Raw genomic sequence first — 19,860 nt, forward strand, 5'->3', positions numbered from 1 at the left:
TGCTGGGGGCAAAAGGGTGAGTTTGTATTCTGCTGTAAGTAAGTTAATGAATGAAGTACTAATTAACATTATGGCATTGATAAATGGAGAGTGAGATTAGGGATGTGCTCGGTGCTCTGGCCTCCCCAGATGGAGTGTCAAAGGCACATTAATTCCTATCTCATTGGAGCATCTGCTTCTCCCATAATCCATTGCCCCTTGGTACGCACAACACAAACTGTTGTGACTCAATTCGATTTATATCAATCTAATTTCTTTTAATCCAATTTGTATTCCAATCTACTGCCTTCTAATCACTTAAACCTTGAGTCTCCATCTGGTAAATTTTCTCTCAAAATTAACAGAACAGATGCCTCTGCAATTGTCCTCCCCCATCAGGCTAATCATGTCCCTACAGCAGCGCTCAGAGAAGGCCCAGGCACTACGTGACTCGCCATGTTGCCCTTCTCGTTAAAAAACAAACTCATTTTTGAAGAAGGCCTTTTTTTGGTGTTTTCTTGCATACTAGTATTGTCCTATGAAGACAAAAGACTGAAGACAAATTACACAAACAGTTGTCTCCCATAGACGATGCAGTGTAGAGTACCATGGAGACACGAAATAAGACTTGGTCGAGGTTCAAGGTTAACCAAAATAATATATTTATATATGTGTGTGTGTGTGTGTGTGTGTGTGTGTGTGTGTGTGTGTATCACTGAGTCTGCGCACATGACAAGCTGATTTGAAAACCTCAATCCATCCATATAGCAGGTGTGTCAGGGTGGGACAAAATGTGTCTAGTACTATCTGCAATTGTGACAGAACAGTATACATGGTGAGAGAATAGTTCTGTCTTCGTGATGTCCTATTTGTTAACCACCATGCCACCTAGGGCAATCCGGAATAACAAATAGTGCTTCTAACTAATGTCCACTGAGACCTGCTTGTGACCCGAGACAGGGCTGAACTCAGATATCACAAAGTGAAAGGCTAATGCATTATATCATCGAGATATCAAGCCGCCAGCGACTAGAAAGTCAATTTACAGTTTCCGATTCAGACCTTTTTACGGTAAACAGTCTTTCGATTACCTTCAGACTGTAAGTATTGTTTTGCTTTGTTATTACCTCCATGTGCATGAGTGCCTTAGCCAGCCATTGATTTATCCTGTTATGACTTCTATCCTCCTGTAAATGAATATGCAAGCAAATGTAATCTGTGATCTACAGGCTTCAATCAAACGCTTCCTGAGCTAATGCATGACCTTCAGGCATCTTCTAAACTTTAAACTTCAAATACACATCTGTGTTCCACATAAATAAATATAGAATGTTCTTCTGATTAATTTCAGATAATAATAATAATAATAATAATAATAATAATAATAATAATAATAATAATAATAATAATAATAACTACTAACAGGGCGACTGAAAAAGCTATTTTAAAACTTTAACATCCACTACTCCATTTTCAGTCATCAAATTCCAAAACTATGTTAATTAAATTCAATACATGATATATTTTTTCTGGTTTCCACTCATAGGTTGTCTCTTGCTAAATCTGCATCTTTAAACTTCTACAGGAGCAAGAAAACAATACTGTATCATCCACATGGCTTCTGATACAGAAATAAAAGAATATGATTTCATATTCAGAAAAAACACAATAAAAACCTACAAACATCACACAATGGTAGTAGATGCAGATTGAATTTTAAATGCATTTGAGTTGCTATGGCCAGCTTTCCCTTCACTTCTCAGTTTTTTAACTCAAATTATTTGCTCAAATTGAACATTTCTGTCTTCTGGTTTTAGCCCTTTGTAAGTTACAGACACATGGAACACCTAGAAGGCCATCGGTTTCAAATAATAATGTAGTATACAAAAATCTGATCTGTAGAAAACAGCTGTTTGTGTCCTGATGCTCATACAATTAATAATGCTAGCATCAACAGACTCTAGGCTGCAGAATACAAGTTAATTTTACATTAGAAGGATCTGATCGACTTTGACGAGGGCCAAATTGTGATGGCTAGACGACTGGGTCAGAGCATCTCCAAAACTGCAGCTCTTGTGGGGTGTCTGCTGTGGTCAGTACCTATCAAAAGTGGTCCAAGGAAGGAAAAGCGGTGAACCGGCGACAGGGTCATGGGTGGCCAAGGCTAATTGATGCACGTGGGGAGCGAAGGCTGGCCAGTGTGGTCCGATCCAACAGATGAGCTACTGTAGCTCAAATTGCTGAAAAAGTTAATGCTGGTGCTGATAGAAAGGTGTCAGAACACACAGTGCATCGCAGTTTGTTGCATAAGGGGCTCCGTGGCCGCAGACCAGTCAGGGTGCCCATGCTGACCCCTGTCCACTGCCGAAAGCACCTACAATGGGCACGTGAGCATCAGAATTGGACCATGGAGCAATGGAAGAAGGTGGCCTGGTCTGATGAATCACGAGTTCAAGGTGTTGACTTGGCCTCCAAATTCACCAGCTCTCAATCCAATCGAGCATCTGTGGGATGTGCTGGACAAACAAGTCCAATCCATGGAGGCCCCACCTCGCAACTTACAGGACTTAAAGGATCTGCTGCTAACGTCTTAGTGCCAGATACCACAGCACACCTTCAGAGGTCTAGTGGAGTCCATGCCTCGATGGGTCAGGGCTGTTTTGGCGTCAAAAGGGGGAGCTACACAATATTAGGCAGGTGGTCATAATGTTATGGCTGAACGGTGTATATTATACACACACACAAATGCATTGCACTAAACCATGCATTCTGTATGTATGCAAGCACTGCAAGCTTAAAGCGAGATGACAAATTGAAGTTATATATTACTTTCAGCTATGGAATCACTGACTGCAATTTGTAATAATGGTTTCCATTTTCATTAAAATCAAAGGGAAGGAGGTATTTCATACGGGTAATAATTCAATAGGGATACAGGTTCTCGGGCTAAACCATCCTGCTAAACATTAGTGACCACTTTACAATGGTGATGCATGACACAAATGCTTCATTGTAGCCCATTGTTGTCATATTTAAAGCACATGAATAAAAGGCTTGGGTGATAATTTTACAGCAGCTCCAACAAGATGAGTGAGAATGGCGCTCCTCAGGGACACGGTGTTATGTATTGATTAATTCATGTGTTTTAACAATAGGAGTGTTACTTTAACAATCAAAGTCTTACATTACACATTTCTGGCACTGCTTCCTTTTGGCCTTCATGGAAAAAAGGCATAATAAAATTGCAATGCCTATTTCACACTGTCAAGTACAAATAAGAAGCATGGTTTCATATGGTCTATACATTGTATTAAGACCCTTACAAACAAAGATGAACATTTTAGGTTTCTATGCCTGTGTTCCCAGCTCCAAACACAGGTTTTCATTCGCAGTGGGATGTTTTGGCCATTGTTGTGTCTTCCTTCATATAACTTATGACACTCTTCTTCACAAGTAGTAAAAGAAAGATTATCCATTGACATCCACATCCTGTTTTTAGCAGGGTGTCTCTCATGATTCTTTATCTCTCTAGAGAAATAATGTGAATACACCAGTGAATACACCAATCAGTACTGGCATTACTGGATAGAAATAAGTTTAATACATTATTATTATTATTGATATTATTACGGTTATTTCGTTGCAGATGCCCTTACCCATGGTGAATTACAGCTGTCACAAATACACATTTCACAAAACATCTTAATACATTAAGCAGAACTAAATACCGTATTGTAAATCCTAATTGAAGTAAATTACACTAAGATCAAGAATGAAATACAGTGTGAGATCATACATAGATATGCATTTCTATCTTAATGGAAAATCTTGATAGAACTGGGCAGTAATTACCTAATTTCATTACTTAATGAAACATCTGGACCAAATAAAAGTGGTGTGGTAAGGAAAACATTTGGCTGTTAATAGCTAAGTTAGACATATTAATGTAGTCCTCCCTCTACTATAGGCTTTAACATTACCACTTCAGATGGACTGTTGGGGGGAAGCAGACTGACAGCTTGTGACAACATTTAATATCTATATTTACATGTACATTATACCACAATTTCACCGACAAAAGATGAACACAAAAAAGAAAAATAGATGACTAGGATCATAATGCAATCTTATTCTAGACTAACCTCGTCAGGCCATGGAGAACATCAAGATGGAGCAAATATATTCCCAAGAAAACAGCTCAGACAAAAGCACTACAAGCACACAGTGACACTGGAAGGAAGTTACTTAATATTCACTTTGACAGACAAGAACAAGGGATTAATTATGTGAAATTAGCATTTTCATTGAGAAGCCCAGTTGAATCCCATGTCCTAGTTAGTGTGTTTGTGTGCATATCTGTGTTTGTGTATGCGTGTGTGTGTGTGTGTGTGTGTGTGTGTGTGTGTGTGTGTGTGTGTGTGTGTGTGCTTGGTTCAGGAGAGTCCCTTGCAGAGCTTTCATTTAAAGGGATGTTGCCACCACTTCTAGCTGTCACCACATAACTAGTGATAAAATAGTTTCTCTCTCAGGATTAATGTCTTCACTTCTGTGCCACTGACAAGGATACATTTGTCTTATTGTGATGGTAAAAAAAGAAGAAGAAAGACGATGAAGAAGAAGGAAAATATGTGGATAATGCCATTAGTTACAGCTTAAACAAGTGGTGGGTAACCATACTTACAAAGCACTAATCACAATGTCTATTTCATCATCTGTTTTTAAAAATAAGTATTTTATCTTTAATGAGGAACAGTCTGAACACATATAGACAAAAAAATCAGGTTTCCTTCAAACAATCCCGGCTTTTGCATGCACAAGTCTTAGATCTGCCTTTGATTAGGTGTATAAAAACCCTGACGATATATTTCCCTCAGCTTTAAAGTTTAAATTCAAAAGTTTAAATTGAGGTAAAAAACATGCCTGAATATATATGTTCGGTACCAACGCATATTTGAAATGCTCCTTCCAGCCGCAGATTCAAATCCACCAATGTAAACCAGAACCCAAAGACAATTAGAAGATTTGTTTGTGATCAGAGCAATTAAGAAATGATTACAATACGCTGCACGCAATTCATGTGTGTTTGCTTGAAAGTGAATTTGTATTTAATTACCTACTATTCAATAAAGTAAACAATTATTTTTTATGTTTCTATTTTCAGCGGCTGTGGAAAACAGGGCCTGCAGTTTTTTCTTTCCCATACTTTCCAAAGAATACTAATACATTAGAAAATATGGCACGATTGCACTATAACACAGCTGCTTCATTCCTGTGATGTGGATACACCAACCATGTAAAACGTCAGATTAATAAAATAGTTTCATCAGCATCAATTCTGTCTGGAAGCTCTCCCTCACAATGTGACTGGCATATTGCCCCAAACTACCCATATATAATGCTGTCATAACCTAAGTCTGTGACTCTTCCATATTTTTATTTATTTTCTTTCACATAGTTACAAAAACATCTATGGGAATCTGAGATCACATTTTAATTTCAATCTTATACGCATACCTAAGACTTCCCAGCATTTTTTCTCAGCCTCTTGCTATCAGCTCATATTGCCAGGATGTGATGTTATCTCATCCTTCAGGACACAGCCTGTCAAAGCTTGAGCTGATAGTGCTGACTTGAAATAATAATAATAACAGCAAAACTTTTAGGAAGTGGCAGCTGGGAAGGGACAATCTGGGTGGATGAGGGATTATTTATTTTTCTTCTTCTTCTCCTAGCTGATTAGCATAAGGAGAGCTGGTTCTTCTACCCTCTTTAAACAGCCTCTGCCAGACCTCAATCGGGGACACTGAACTGTGTGATGCAGATCAAATGATTTGATTTCCAATGCGCCCTCCTCTCAGGCATGAAGAATTTCTCCAGTCAGATGCAGAGGATCGGCTGTGACAGCGAGGGTCTGTGCAAGCCTAGCAACAGAGCCGATACTCACACTGTGTCAGAGCGACCGGCACTTTGGAAAAATAAACACTTTAGTGACTAACTATAGTTTCCATCCACCTTTTTCCCATCATACACTGCATCATCTACTTCTGAACAAAGTGCTACCAAGAGGCACGAGCATTCCTCCACCATTATCCCCCTCTCATGCAAGCACAAATAAGAGGGAAGGGGCTTACAGAGGGGAACATTAAGCATGAAAGCTGCCTGAATGGATGTGCTGCAACATTTAAAAGCATCATTACTTGCTCTGAGGAGTGCATAAGTGAAACAGTTTAAAGCCTGACATTCCAACCTTCAGAGCTTGAGCCTGGTCATACTAACAAGAAAACTAAGACTAATTAATGATATACTGACACATTTGTTTTGACTTTGGAAATATGTGGAGTGAGAATTATTTTGCACTCTCTGTTTTTGACTGTAATGGCATGGGGAGGGCACTCATAAAGAGGACACCGTCCTTCAAGGATATCCCGCTCCACATACAGCTGATAGTTTGGTGTGTACTTCTGTTCAGAGTTTTGTCATTGCAAATATAGAAAAGCCAAAGGACAGTTCATAGTGTAAACTTGTGCTTGCCAAAACGAATTGTCTTTGATGTTTGATTCATGTAAGAAAACCATTCTGTTTCTTCTATTTAAAAAGAAGATAGAAGGAAGAATTTAGGAAGAATTCCTCAACATATGAAAAAAAGAAAACCCTGCCATGCTTATGTAAGTCTGCAAAAACATATCACAAAAATCTGTGCTGTGAGAGTGTCTGGCACTCATGAACAGAAGTTAGGTAAAGCGTACCGTGCCTTTACAACTGGCATTTCTATGAATGTGCAAATGTCATTTCAGCACTGCCCGATGTCTCCGTTCCTGTGTTTTGTTGTATTGAATGATTAGTTTAAATAGCGCTTCCATTAGGGTTTGCAAGCACAATGCACACAACTCCACACTGACCTTGGGAGAATAATAATTCCACAGTATTTGTATTGCCACTGCTTTAGCTAATGCAATATCTCAATAAAGGCAACAAACACAGGCTCATCAGTGTTAGACAAAGGCACTCTGGCTGTGTGGCTTGTCAGATAATGTGTTTAACCCACACTTTGCTTGCCAGCTTCTGCTGTACAAAACAGCCCCTACAAATTCAGAAAGTGAAAAGAATGCAATTAACTGATTCTCAAGAGCATGCTGCACATTGCATGATGGGAATAAAATAAAAAATACATAAACTGATATACATTTATAGTGTATTACATTCAATAATCACCATCCTCTATTAAATATTCCCTAGGATTACTATAACATATGATTGAACAGCAAAAGTGAAGCAAACGTAAAGTGCAACCATGATTCCCAAAGCATAACAGAGACCAACAAAAGAGTACTAGTCTCCTCAATTCTTGATTACTAGAGGTGTCCACTGGGCAACATACTTGCAGGCTTTTAGCATCATTTTAAATATTCCATATTCCATTAACTTGAGTAGTAGTAATCACTTAGTAACGTAAATTTGTATCTGAATTTCCAGCTCTATTGTTCTTCCATCAGTGTATTCAAGTATTTAGAGATGTTTAATCACGTAGTGTTGGTTTTAATAAAAACACTTGCAGGTGTGCAAATAACTCAAACTAGGACGTATTCAATTATTGCAGAGCACGATACTTAGTGAGACAGTGGGCCTCAGATATTCCTTGATGAGGCAACTTAATTAATCAAGACAAAAAAGGCAGCAGGACCAGTAAGCAAGTTAATTAAAGCAAGGCAGGCAGCAAAAACAAATGTCAGCAAAAGATGATCCATTAAGACAAATGGGACACTGGTAATTTTATTCACTGTGGATGCCTTCTTTGCTGTACATTACTACTATCTTAATCTCGCTGGCATGACAAATGTTCCTTTAAGTGGAAAGCTTTCCCTGCCCTCCAAGTTGCCTGCCCCTGGAGATCAAGAACAGAAGACTCATACACATGCGTACCCAGGGAGGAGCTCTTATTCCAGTCTCTAGTAAATTTCCCCGCATTGCTTTTCCCACTCTTTTTACATGAATGTGACTGGAAATTGTAAAGAGGGCAAGCCACTCTCCAGAGACTCACACTTCACAGCGCAAACACTTTTGCGACAAAGGCGGATTCCAGCAAAAAGCAAGATATGCAGTATTAGCAGCTCCTGAATTCAGCTGTGGTTTTCCATCTCCTGTTACAGCGTCCTTGAGGATCTGGATACCGAATGCATCAGCAGAAGAAACAGAAATTATAGCACTGTTTGCAATGGGATTTTTACATACTGGGCAAGCTTTTTTATCAGATATGTATTTAGGATTGACTGAGTCATTCACTCACTTTGAATACTACAAAAGTTCACATTTTATTTATGGAAGGTATGCTATACATGCCGAGTGAGGATAATATGAAATATGCATTGTTTTAACATTATACTGTCTACAGGGTGAGATATTAAAGATAACCAGGCATGGCATTATTAAAAATGTCCCAAACTAAATTCATATTAATTATGTCTTTTGGTTATGTGTATTAGTGCAGGTGACAGTAAATAGGTAAGAAAATATTATGACTTTGGAGCAGCAAGGGTATATTGTTCCATTGTATTAAAATTAAATGTTATCCAAATTGTGGATTCATGCTTTTCTAATAATCATATTAGTAAGCTGTAATTAGGGCAAAATTTGTATTTCTCAAGAGGAAAAACATATATATATATATATATATATATATTCTCACATGCAGCTGTTCTCCAGCGATCTGCCTATCGACTGTGACTAAACGTGGCTGATAGTTTAGAAGGTCCTTGAGGAAGTATCACATTAATGCTTAGGACAGTAGGGTTGTAGTCGTGGAATTCAGTAGCAGCATATTAAAAAAAACGAATCTGCAAAGAGAATTAAAAAAAAAAATCAGTTCATATGAACAAACATCAATTGGGTTTTTCCTTTCAGTTTTTTTTGTTCACTTTCCCTCTTATTCTCTCTGTAGCACCTGTATTAGCAGGAATGTATATACATACACACACAGATTAATATATATGTATTTCATGTGCAGTCCAAGATAAAGTGTGTGATGTGTTTGATAGATAGTGCAAAAGAGTTAAATTAAAATGCTGGCATTGAAGCAACATTTTCTAAAGCTTTTTTTAATACTTTCCTGGTACAGACCTACTGAAATGTGCGTGAGGGTGAAGAAGACTCAGTGACGCCTCTTTCTGAGATCCCAAAAGGGAGTAAAATGCCTCAGACCTTTGTTTTCATCATCTGATCATCATCTGATGAGAAAGTGTTACAAAATGAGCAGTTTTCCCAATTGGGGATTTTCTTTTTCTTGTTTTCTTTTTTGTCACTATAGAAACACCAATATATTTATGTTTATTACAGTTTAAATAATTGGTTAGTTTAAAAGTTGTTGTTTTGTCTCCTCAAATAAAGAAAACATATAAAAACTTAGAATAAAGATGTATGTATGTGATCAGTTTGAGTTTGTTTCTACTTATATACAATGATTGATGTATTATTATTATTGTTAGAAGTAGTAGTAGTAGTCGTAATATTGTTGTAGTTGTTTTTATTTTAACATAACCATGTATGACACTAACATTTAGACTTTGTTCTGTAAACAAACGAAAACATATTTGTCAGTCCACAGTACAGTAATTCTACCTTTTCCACCTCCGGAAAGCCACAGGTGACATTTAAAATTGAAGAAAATAAATTAAAACCTGTGTCTTTCACCTGCTTCTCTCACAGCTTTCACAGCTCGACATGTCTGCATACTGCAATTCAAACAGTTGAGGCAGGTTTGATATGATGTTTATACCTTCTAAGACGGGTGCAATAAATAAATAAGGAAATACATGAAGAAACCGTAAGAGCAATAGGAGAGCTGTGAAGATTACATCAAAGCCTGTGGGCCTTATTTTGTCTGCCTGTGTTTATCAGGTGGGCGATTGCACCCCACTGCCTGGAGGTTGCCAAGAGACAGCCAACCAGCAGACGGGACCGAAAAAGCAAAAGCACCTGATGTGTTAGAACCCTAAATGCTAATCTGGGCCCAATGACATAAAAAGGCAGATAATAATGATAACAACTCTATCAATTGAAAGTAATTGACAAATAGGGCTTTACTTTCCCCTCTGCCTTTTATCTCTTTCTCTCACACTCTAATTCATGTTTTTATGGATTTTGTCTCTCAGGACACTACAAGAAACAGATTGCTTCTACAAGTGCTCAACTGCACCACTCTGTGTGCGTTGTTTTGTGTTGTTGTTTCTGGATCTCAGCAGGTAATGTGTGCAATTTGATGTCCATTCGTCATCCTGGCATCCCTCCCAACCTCTGCATTCGAGAGCCCTGACAGCTTTTAACCTTATAGTAATTTGTAGTCTCTGTGTGGCTTGGTCCCCAGTTTGAGATTGTAAACTTATCACTTGTATTTTATTTTACAGATTGTTTTATATTTAAGTTACAGTATACAGCATGTTATTTTGCACATACATTTTATTGTATAAAATTGATGTGGGTGTTTTAAGGCAGGGCTAAAGTTAATGTTTCTAAGGGTGGAAATCTATTGGGATATTCTCATTGGCAACTGTAGATTTAATATTGTATTTCATAGAACTGTGCATTTTAGAAATAAACATTATTGCACTGCCCCACATATGTGTAAATAATAGACCCCGCCTTTTACAGCAAAAGTATGAAATACTGCCATGTTTTCATTTCAGAACATCAGTGATCCTTCATCTGTACAAAAGTACTAAAATGAAAATTGTTGTAGCAGACAAACCATAAATATGGACACACCAGCAGTTAACTGAGGTCAGCTAAGTCCTCACATCAAGTGTTTAATAGGGAGAGTGTGCAGGATTGTATATTTTTTCCCCTGTACTTCCAGTATTAAATGCTGTTCTGCACATGAAACACACTTTACTTATGTTGCCATCCAACAGACTTGTGACAGACGTATCAACAAGGTGAAACAGCACATATGACGTGTTGGAATGGCACCATGAACAGCGGCCAGCAGGCATTGCCACACTAATGAGTTCAGAACATCTAAAACATGCAAGGGACATGCATACATTAACAGACAAGGACATATTAAATGCAAAGGCCGCTATGAGGGTGCTGAAGCCATTGAAGACCATCACTTCAGCAAATCTTGTACCATCCTTTGAAGCAATTTATTGAGATGGAAGACGACTCAGTGCCTTAAGATCACTACTCAGAGAGATACATTGATGTCAGGATTTTCATTGGGAAAGCTATGCAGTGGATCCTTGATTCTGTTCTCTGCCCCATCTAGAGGAATCCAGTCACCAGAAGGTTTTCTGTTTTCTCATGAAGAAGGCTACTGATTGCATTTCAGGTCATACTGTACTACCATAACATAAAGGTTCCATTAAAAAAATGTAATTATTGATGTTAATAATCAAATGTTCAAGTATAGATGACAGGAATTATTTTATTTTTATTTTCTCCAGATTGGTACTGTTCTTCTGTTCCTTAAATAAGAATATGTATTGGCTGGTATGTTTTATTTTTGGTTTGTTTTTTAATTCACACCCCATTTTACTTGTCCTTTAAGGAACTACAAGGTTTTCAAGTGAAATGTACCAGATGCAAATAAGACGCGTCTCCTTGGTGTTTTTGTGCAGGTGAAGAGGGTCCACTCTTCATGGTTTTCTATGGTTAGTTAAGTATGTGAGAGAACTGAACAAAGACTGCCACACAGGTGTGCACAGTGGTTTCTGCTTTTCTTTGTTTAACAAACCCCTCTTGTTCAAAGTCATTTTGAAATGGGGGCCTTTAAATCAGGCCCCATATTTCATCCTGTATGCTGCTGTTTAAAAGAAGCGGACGTTCTATTAAAAAACATGAAGAAAAAAAGAGAATATTTTACAAGCTGCGGTCTTACTCTACCTGTCCTTCACTTGGTGCTTTTATTGTATAACCACAGAAGAAATGGAAAATACTGAATGATTATTGTGTATTTCAGTGAAAAACATTTTGCAAGCACTGCAGGTATGATAGTAGGTCTTCTACAAAGCGACAAGGCTGCAGCAGTTCCTTTGCATTGGAGTGTGTCACTTTCACAGTGTGGTTTGCTGTTTGGAGACGTTCGTTTTCAGTTACAATGTCGAAAAACCTACCGAGTTCGCTTTCAAATTAACCGAGTCCGGCCCATTCTAGATCGATCCGCACCCTGTTGGGGGTACGTTGCTATCAGAGGCTTCATATATAGCTCCAAACGATCCAAACCACACTTCAATCCAAAAGGTAAAAGGTCCCTAACAGTATTATATCTTGAAGGCATGACTTTTCTACACAGACATCTGAAGCCGACCATTATTAACTATCTTCACTTACAGCTAAACCAACAATAGTGTCCCATACTTTTGATTAATGCATGATATGATCTTTACTTTAGTGTATGAGCACAATGTATGTACATGAAACTGTACATTTTCCCAGTTGACATGCAGCTGTTTCCCTTTCAGAAGACAGTCATCTGATGTAGTGAAAGGGCTACAGGAGTGCCAGACAGTCCGAACATGTCCAAGGAAGAAGACAACACTGCCATCACTGTCACAAGACTGTATACGGTTAAACGGCAGCCAGGCAGCTACAGGAACTATCCAGATACATAGATCTGGGGTAAATGGACTAGTTCATATAGTAATTGTTTTTTCTTTTGTTCCATATTTAAAAATAAACTTTCCTTACTTTTTGTATGGTATGTACAATTGTTTCAACTTTTCTGAGTGAATAAAGTTAGTTTAAAACAGTCTTGGTTGGGTCCATTGTTTAAGCAACATGTTTTTTAGTTTGGTCGGTTGTGTAATTTTCATTATTATCATTATATATAAAAGAGAATGTTACCCAAAGGCTGCCAGGTCGTGCGGGAGTCTCTTGACTTCCAACAGAGAGGCTGTTCCACTGTACGTGAGGGTCTTTATACAGGGGAGGGCTGCTTGAGTGACACATACAGTGGCCAATAGGCAGCTTTCTATTACAAAATGCTTTCACCGGGGTCCTATGGTAATGACATACACTCCTCAAAAGTCACAAGGTGTATTATTTATCCATCTGGTCAGATACTTGTGCCTTCAAAAATACTTCAAAGCTGGAGTGCCACTGATGTCATGATTAATCAAGATGCACATTTAAGTATCATAGCAGACAAAGCCTTTACTGGTCTTCCTATAAGGCACTGTAAGCTTAATTTAACTGTAAACTATTTGTGCTCTCTCTCTCTCTCTCTCTCTCTCTCTCTCTCTCTCTCTCTCTCTCTCTCTCTCTCTCAACAATCAAATGTTCTACCTGCATCAGCAGCAAACTGTAAATGTCATGTGCCTGCTCTGCTGCACTTTTTCCAATAACCAAAGAAAAATTCTTACATTAAAAATGATATATAATATCACATTGTTTTTTCCCCAATCAGTTGTTCAATTCAAACAAAAGGAGAGTCGCTCAGATGGTTTTTCAACATAGTTTCATGTAGTGTTGAATTTCTGGAGTGTCAGCAGACAAACTTGTTAAAACCCCATTCAATGACTAAAGAAACACAACAGCAAAATAATACAACGGTATCTTTGGTCAAAAGTGAAGTAGCAGTTGTTAAATGGTTAGTAATCCTTTCCTAAAATCTAATTCAATCTAGTTGTGCAGGCTACAGTACATGGATTTGCTTAAACAGTTATTGGCCCCGGTGACAGAGATTTAACTTTATCAGATTTACCTGATTATGCAAATATTCAGTCCTGTGTGCCCTGTATTGCATTTGTTTCCCATTCCTGCCTGAATAATAGGTTTTATACAGAAGTAAACGACATCCAGCATGTACTGTACAGAAAAAAAGGTTCAGACTTGTCTCTCTCAGTGCCAGCAACACAGGCCTTTAAAGGACGAAACACCAGTATCATATTTGTTTTTTCATCAAATTTTCATCAAGATAAATCTACCCAGTCTTTGACAAGGATGAGTCATTCCATTTAATACAAGAAAACAGTGTAGCTCTCCAGCAGGAAAACAGAAACCCAAACAATTCTTTAGAAAACAATATGTGTTCGATACCGCCTCCAAAATATAAACTGGATGCTTAGTGGTTTGTTTTTGGCGACATGCCAGTCAAGTAGAAGGTAGTACTTCTCAAAGTATACATTTAACAGCTGCAGACTGCCATTTAATAGTATTTTGTTTAACTAGTCAGTTCACTGGAACTGCAGTATTAGGCATAAACCTGAATAATTATATAACTCTAGACATCAAACATCTCATACTGGTCCTGGTTCCAAGTCAGATACACACTCCTATACTATTGACATTTAAGAAGACTGAAGGTTTCTCTCATGGGCAGTACCTTTGATTTTGTACCTCAGGTCGAGGTATCACAGTTGCTTCAGTTGCTTGGCATGTACAACAGCAAACGGGAAAAACATCACATTTATGTACCTTGTGCTTTCCCTGAAAAAGCATGACAGATCCCAAAGGCCTCTGTGTTTCAAATTCCAAAGGCTTGGAACAGTCTTCAAAACCCTCACTTCATCAACTATAGATCTCTGAACTGTTTTAACTATTGTAGCTGTCAGTGTAAAAATATACATATTTTTAAACAGATGGTTACAGGAAAGGACCTCCTCACACTGATACAACACTGAAAAAGTAAACTTTGTCACATAGTCTCTCCAAATAAAACAACTTATTTGGTGGGATTGTTAGCTGGTAAATACATCAAACCCTTGCAGGTGCACAAGAGGCTCCAGTTTGCATGTAGGATGCAAAGACCTCACAAAATATTTCAGAGGAGTTATTGAATTCATCATACAGAGTGTTTACAAAGAAATAACTACAGTATTTTATGAAGGATATGATAGGCATCACAGTGATATATTTTCTAATCGTTAGCAGAAAAATAAGTTTCTCCTGCATTCATCACAACGTCATATGACCTTCTTTAAACCCAGTGGAATACACAAATGAATAACTGAATGATATATATTTTTTAAAGAATATGCATAAGAAAGGAAACACAAGGCTGTGAATGACCGAACTTCTACAATAAAATGTTCTTTTAAAAAAGTGTTTATAGCTCATTGCTAATGCCATTAAATCACATTTAGGTAAATAAACTAGCAGCCAATATATTGCAGTGAGAGTGCCATGGAAATAGCTTCTCTTAAGAAGAAAAAAAAAACATCACGCTTTTTGTTTCCCATACACATATTTTCCATTAGTTATTTAAATTGGTAGTTTTTAGTTCTGTGCTGCAGACTGTTTCAGTAGGAACACAAAACAAACTTGGCATCCAATGCGACACACCCACTTTTTCCAAAGAAACGCGGTCCTGCAGACTGATTAGTGAACTTGCAGCTTGAAGAGGGAAACCTCCTCTGCCTGCCTACACCCCAATGGAAACCAGAAGGTATTAATCATGAGGTTTTAAATGCTGCTGACTGATACTATTCATTGAGCCTGTCTTTGTTACTAATGTGGCCCCATGAATATGACTCCAAACCTTTTTGTCTTCGTAAGTGGACTCTTAGCAGCGGTTCCTCCCACCTCAAAGACCTACAGAGGATCTTTCAAAGGCCTGCCATTAGGGAAAACAAAAGTATTTTGAGGGGGAAAAGTTAGAACAAAGTGTTTAGAATGGATTTGGGCCATGATTCATGGATCACACTGGGATTTGCCCCTTTGCTTCATCAATGCTTTTGCTTTCACCTAGCAACCGATGCTTGGACAGTGGAAAAAGAGGTGTCTTGCACAAGAACGAGACGCACAGACTACAAAGAGCATGTAGACTATTAAAAAGAAAAAAAGAGAGAGGAAAAAATAAGAGTTCTTTTAACTCTTTTTTTTAACCGGGAAAACAAGACTGTGAAATGGGTTCTCCGAGTGCCAACTAGTCAACTAAATGTATGCTAAAACAGAGTCAAGCATTGAGCCCCTGCTTAAAAACAATTGCTATCCACTTAGCCTTATGCAAATGAAATGCAATACCAGCCTATCCTATACATTTAGCTTGGCTACATTTATGTTCATGCCTTCAATAAACAGTCAGAAATGTACAGCTTAGAAAATAAATATTGTTTGGTTATTTTTGTGTTTATCTGGAAATCTATATAAAAATGACTTGTCACTTCTCCCTTGCCCCTCCCCCAGCCTCGTCCCCTCCTCCCAACTTTGCAAATCACCTGGTAATAGCCCTTGTCACTTGCAGGTAACAGAATATCTATTTAAGATGCTTAAGGACTAGAAAACAGGTTTCAATGACACCTCTGGAGATCTCTGATTGCAGGGTTAGCTGTGATTAAGACACTTCTCATAACTGACTCTTAACTCTTGACATTTTCACAGCAGTGGAAGTAGGCTCTGGCTCTTGTGGTGGTAAACCCATTGTAGTAGCCTACTTAATTTCTGCCTAAAATTAAAGGGCCCTGACAGTATAATGCAGTATTATGTTTTTTTTTGTTTTTTTTTCTTAAACTGCACTGCAATAAATCTTTAAATAAAAAAAGGCCAAGATGAACAACACAATATATACTGTCTAGTATGACTACTATGAAAGGGGTATATTTGCTAGATCAACAAAGCCTTATATTCATTTTTAGATGACTAGAGCACATTTTACTAGCTAATATAGAAATACTAGGCCTAACTTCTGAATGAATAGACTTACTAAATAGCTGACATTGAAATCCCCCCCTTCTCTATCATCTTCAATCTATCGTTTCTTATCCAAAATATCCTTACTATATTATAATAAGTGACTTTATAGGTCGCTAAAATGTGCTTCTGAAGTAAGTTGTACTGGTATTTAAATGCGTATGAGTAGTGTATCTTCAGAAACTATTTTCCTTCCACTTTCAACTATGCATTACTGATTATGCTTAATTTACATAACATTTTTTGTTTTATCTCCTTGACACATGACTACTACTGTCTATTCATAATTTTGAAATACGTAACGAACCTTCATATATAATCCAAGTTGACTAAGCAAACTTAAGTCAACACAATGCAATAAACAAAGAAACAAGCAAATAAATGTTTACAAATTCTGCTAGGAATGTGTGCGTGCGAGGTGAATGTATTATTTCCCGCTTGTGACGTTGCAGCAAGCTGGTTAATTGCATTTGTTTCACGTCTCTAAGCATCCCCGTACATTAATTACAATGTGTAACTGTGTGATTTGGGATTCGCACCAGCAGTTTCTAGGAGTTTCACTCATCCAGACTGCTCCCCTTATTATATCATTTGACCTTTGCCTTTATTAATTATTTCAAGACCCTCTAGTGTTAGTTATCTATTTTTAGAGTTGCTGTGTTTTCTTAGAGTGTAAAGGTGTTTGTGTGTCTGGGGGGTGGGAATGGGATAAACTCTTAATAGGCTTTTTAAGTATAGGCCTCTTACTGCACAATTAAATCCAATTAAAACATTTAGCAAATACAACAAAGTCCTTAATACTGTGGTTTATCCGGGCATAAGTCAATAGATCATTAGTACATCACACCTTGTGGCCCCTTTCCCTTCTTCTGGGATTAATATGGTAATCGGTGGAGCAATTATCATCCCTTACCCAGGAAACTTTTAAAAGTTAAATTTAGAGATACAAACATCTCCTTATCAGTTTTAGCACATTAGATCATAGTCGCCAACACTGGAGCTAGTGGTAGTGGGGAAAGGTGTGGTTGTATACTGTGTCGGGGAACAATCAACTATATCACCCCAATTCAACGACTTCTCTATTACACATAGGGTTTGTAATTAACTACAAAGCCTTGCTGTTAAAGTGATCAAGATTAGCCTAATGGAGAATCGTAAACTATCTACTGCTTTCGATTGTAATGTATGTAAAAGTATGTCGCTCTATTTATTGCAAACACCTTAATATTGCTTGTGTTTCTTTTAGTTTAGTGTAGATGCCTTCAGATCGCAGGGCATGTCTTTACTAGAACACATTGACCTAGAACAATATTGTGGAGCCCAACATTACGGAACCAAGCGGTGCCTTGTAGGCAATAGAGATCCAGTCACTAAATACAAATGCAATGAACACATTTACCTGACTGTACCTCTCCTTTAATGTGTCCTTTTTTAAGCCGTATATTGTTCTATATACAGGCATTGCATCTGAGTTTTGCATCAGTGCATCAAACTTTTGATAAAGCACAATAGTATGTAAACAGTACCACATGTAGTGGAAGCTGATCAGATGAATAGCTTTGCCCCATATTTCTGCAATGAGTGTTGGACTACATTGCAACATTATTTCGCAAAACATACAGGTGTCATAAACACTGTAGACTTAGAGAATTTAACTTTTTTCCCAACAATGTACTGACAAGAGACTACAGAAACGTCTAATGTAAGACTATAAAGTTTGTTCTGACAACGAGAAAAACGAATTATAACATTGTAAAATGGTGTGCTTTAAAAACGACACATTCTGATATGCAACACTTCTAACATTAAACAAAATAAAAATATATTGTTTTTAATCACTTACCGTTGACTTCAAAATACAGTAATCCAGACAGAAAGATATGCACTAGTAGACCCATTCTAGCATAGTAAAACAATCCAAGATTTAGCGCACCGATAGTGGATTGGTTGTCGTACAAAGTGCACCAAAACGGGGAAAATATCAGTTTTTAGAAGTGGCACAGTTCCTAGCAACGGACTGAATCCAATCTTAAAGTAGAAATACAAAACGGATTCATACTAGGATGTTCAACAGCACACGGGATAGACACATATCCATATGCATGTTCAAGAAACTCCAGTCAGATATTTCACCAGCAATCCAACATCTTTATCCCCGCATCTTGCCAACCAAGTTTCCACGCATTGTGCCTCTTTTCTGGTCTTTCAAAATCCACTGCAATCCCACTGTAGATCCCTCAGTGAAAACACATTTGAGAAAGACAATTAATTCCTTTCAGAAGCACCTTCGTTTGGTTTATCCCTCAAAGTGTCTCTTTCCCGGTCACCTATCAATTTGCGGTATCCAGTGGCTCAGTGCATGCTTCAGATAAGAACTGTTACTTTCTTCACGGGTTCATACCGATTGTTATTATTATTATTATTATTTTTTTGTCTGTTCCCCCCCCCGACACACACCTAAAATATCAATCTGATGAAGGGCTGTTGATCCAAGGTGCTTGAGTACTGTAAATATATACAGTCAGTGGTGAGTGCATGGAGTTGCTAATTTCACAGAGCGCTTTGCTCCCCTTCCGCGTCTCTGAAACACTACTGCCGGCGCTGCAAACTGCGCTCATGCTGAGCTACAGCTCCAAATGACACACCAACCAAAAAACAACTTGAAGGGGGAGGAGAGAGGGAGAGAGAGAGAGAGAGAGAGAGAGAGTCGAGGGAGGAGGGGGCCAGGGAGTGTTGCCAAAGCCGTATTATTAATGCAAGCTAAAAAGAGAAGGGAAGGGATTTAAACCGAGGAGTAGCGATAACGGAGTCTAGTAGTACTTTAAAGTGCATTGTGCACTGGCTTACAGATAAAGTTCACCGACGAGCAGTGCTGCCACATCCTCCCCTTAAATGACCCGCAAAATGGTCCTACAAATCCCACACATCACATATCCGCCCCCAAATGTGTAAAACTATTATTAGTTTGTACTGAAATATGGCTGTATACTGTATATAGGAACCTAATTATAAAACCCCCCACCCAACACACACACATTTCAATCTGAATCCCGCCAGTTAAAAAAAAATATTTCCACCAAGATTTCCCCCCATACAAATGTTGCCCCCCAAATTTCCCCCTGGGCACTTCAACATCACCCAGAGTTGGGGAGAAATTCTCCAATCTGGCAACACTGCGCTCAGAAAGAGAGATTTCCTCTGCGCGACACTGAGCTCCGTGTTTCTCGTAGTTGCACAGAAGCAACAATGACCGAAGTCATA

General features: G+C 38.1%; 1 protein-coding gene across 7 annotated transcripts in view; it reads right to left on the reverse strand.

The window, feature by feature from the left end:
• Positions 1–19,217, reverse strand: part of robo2 (roundabout, axon guidance receptor, homolog 2 (Drosophila)) — a 275,708-nt gene extending 256,491 nt beyond the window's left edge. For all 7 annotated transcript variants that reach the window (XM_066699955.1, XM_066699952.1, XM_066699954.1 and 4 more), the window contains exon 1: positions 18,443–19,217. In XM_066699955.1, coding sequence (XP_066556052.1) covers positions 18,443–18,497 — 55 coding nt within the window. In that variant the 5' untranslated portion in view covers positions 18,498–19,217. The remainder of the gene's footprint in view (positions 1–18,442) is intronic.
• Positions 19,218–19,860: the final 643 nt, after the last annotated feature.

The sequence above is a fragment of the Amia ocellicauda genome, chromosome 3, assembly GCF_036373705.1.
Source record: "Amia ocellicauda isolate fAmiCal2 chromosome 3, fAmiCal2.hap1, whole genome shotgun sequence".
Classification (NCBI taxonomy): Eukaryota; Metazoa; Chordata; class Actinopteri; order Amiiformes; family Amiidae; genus Amia; species Amia ocellicauda.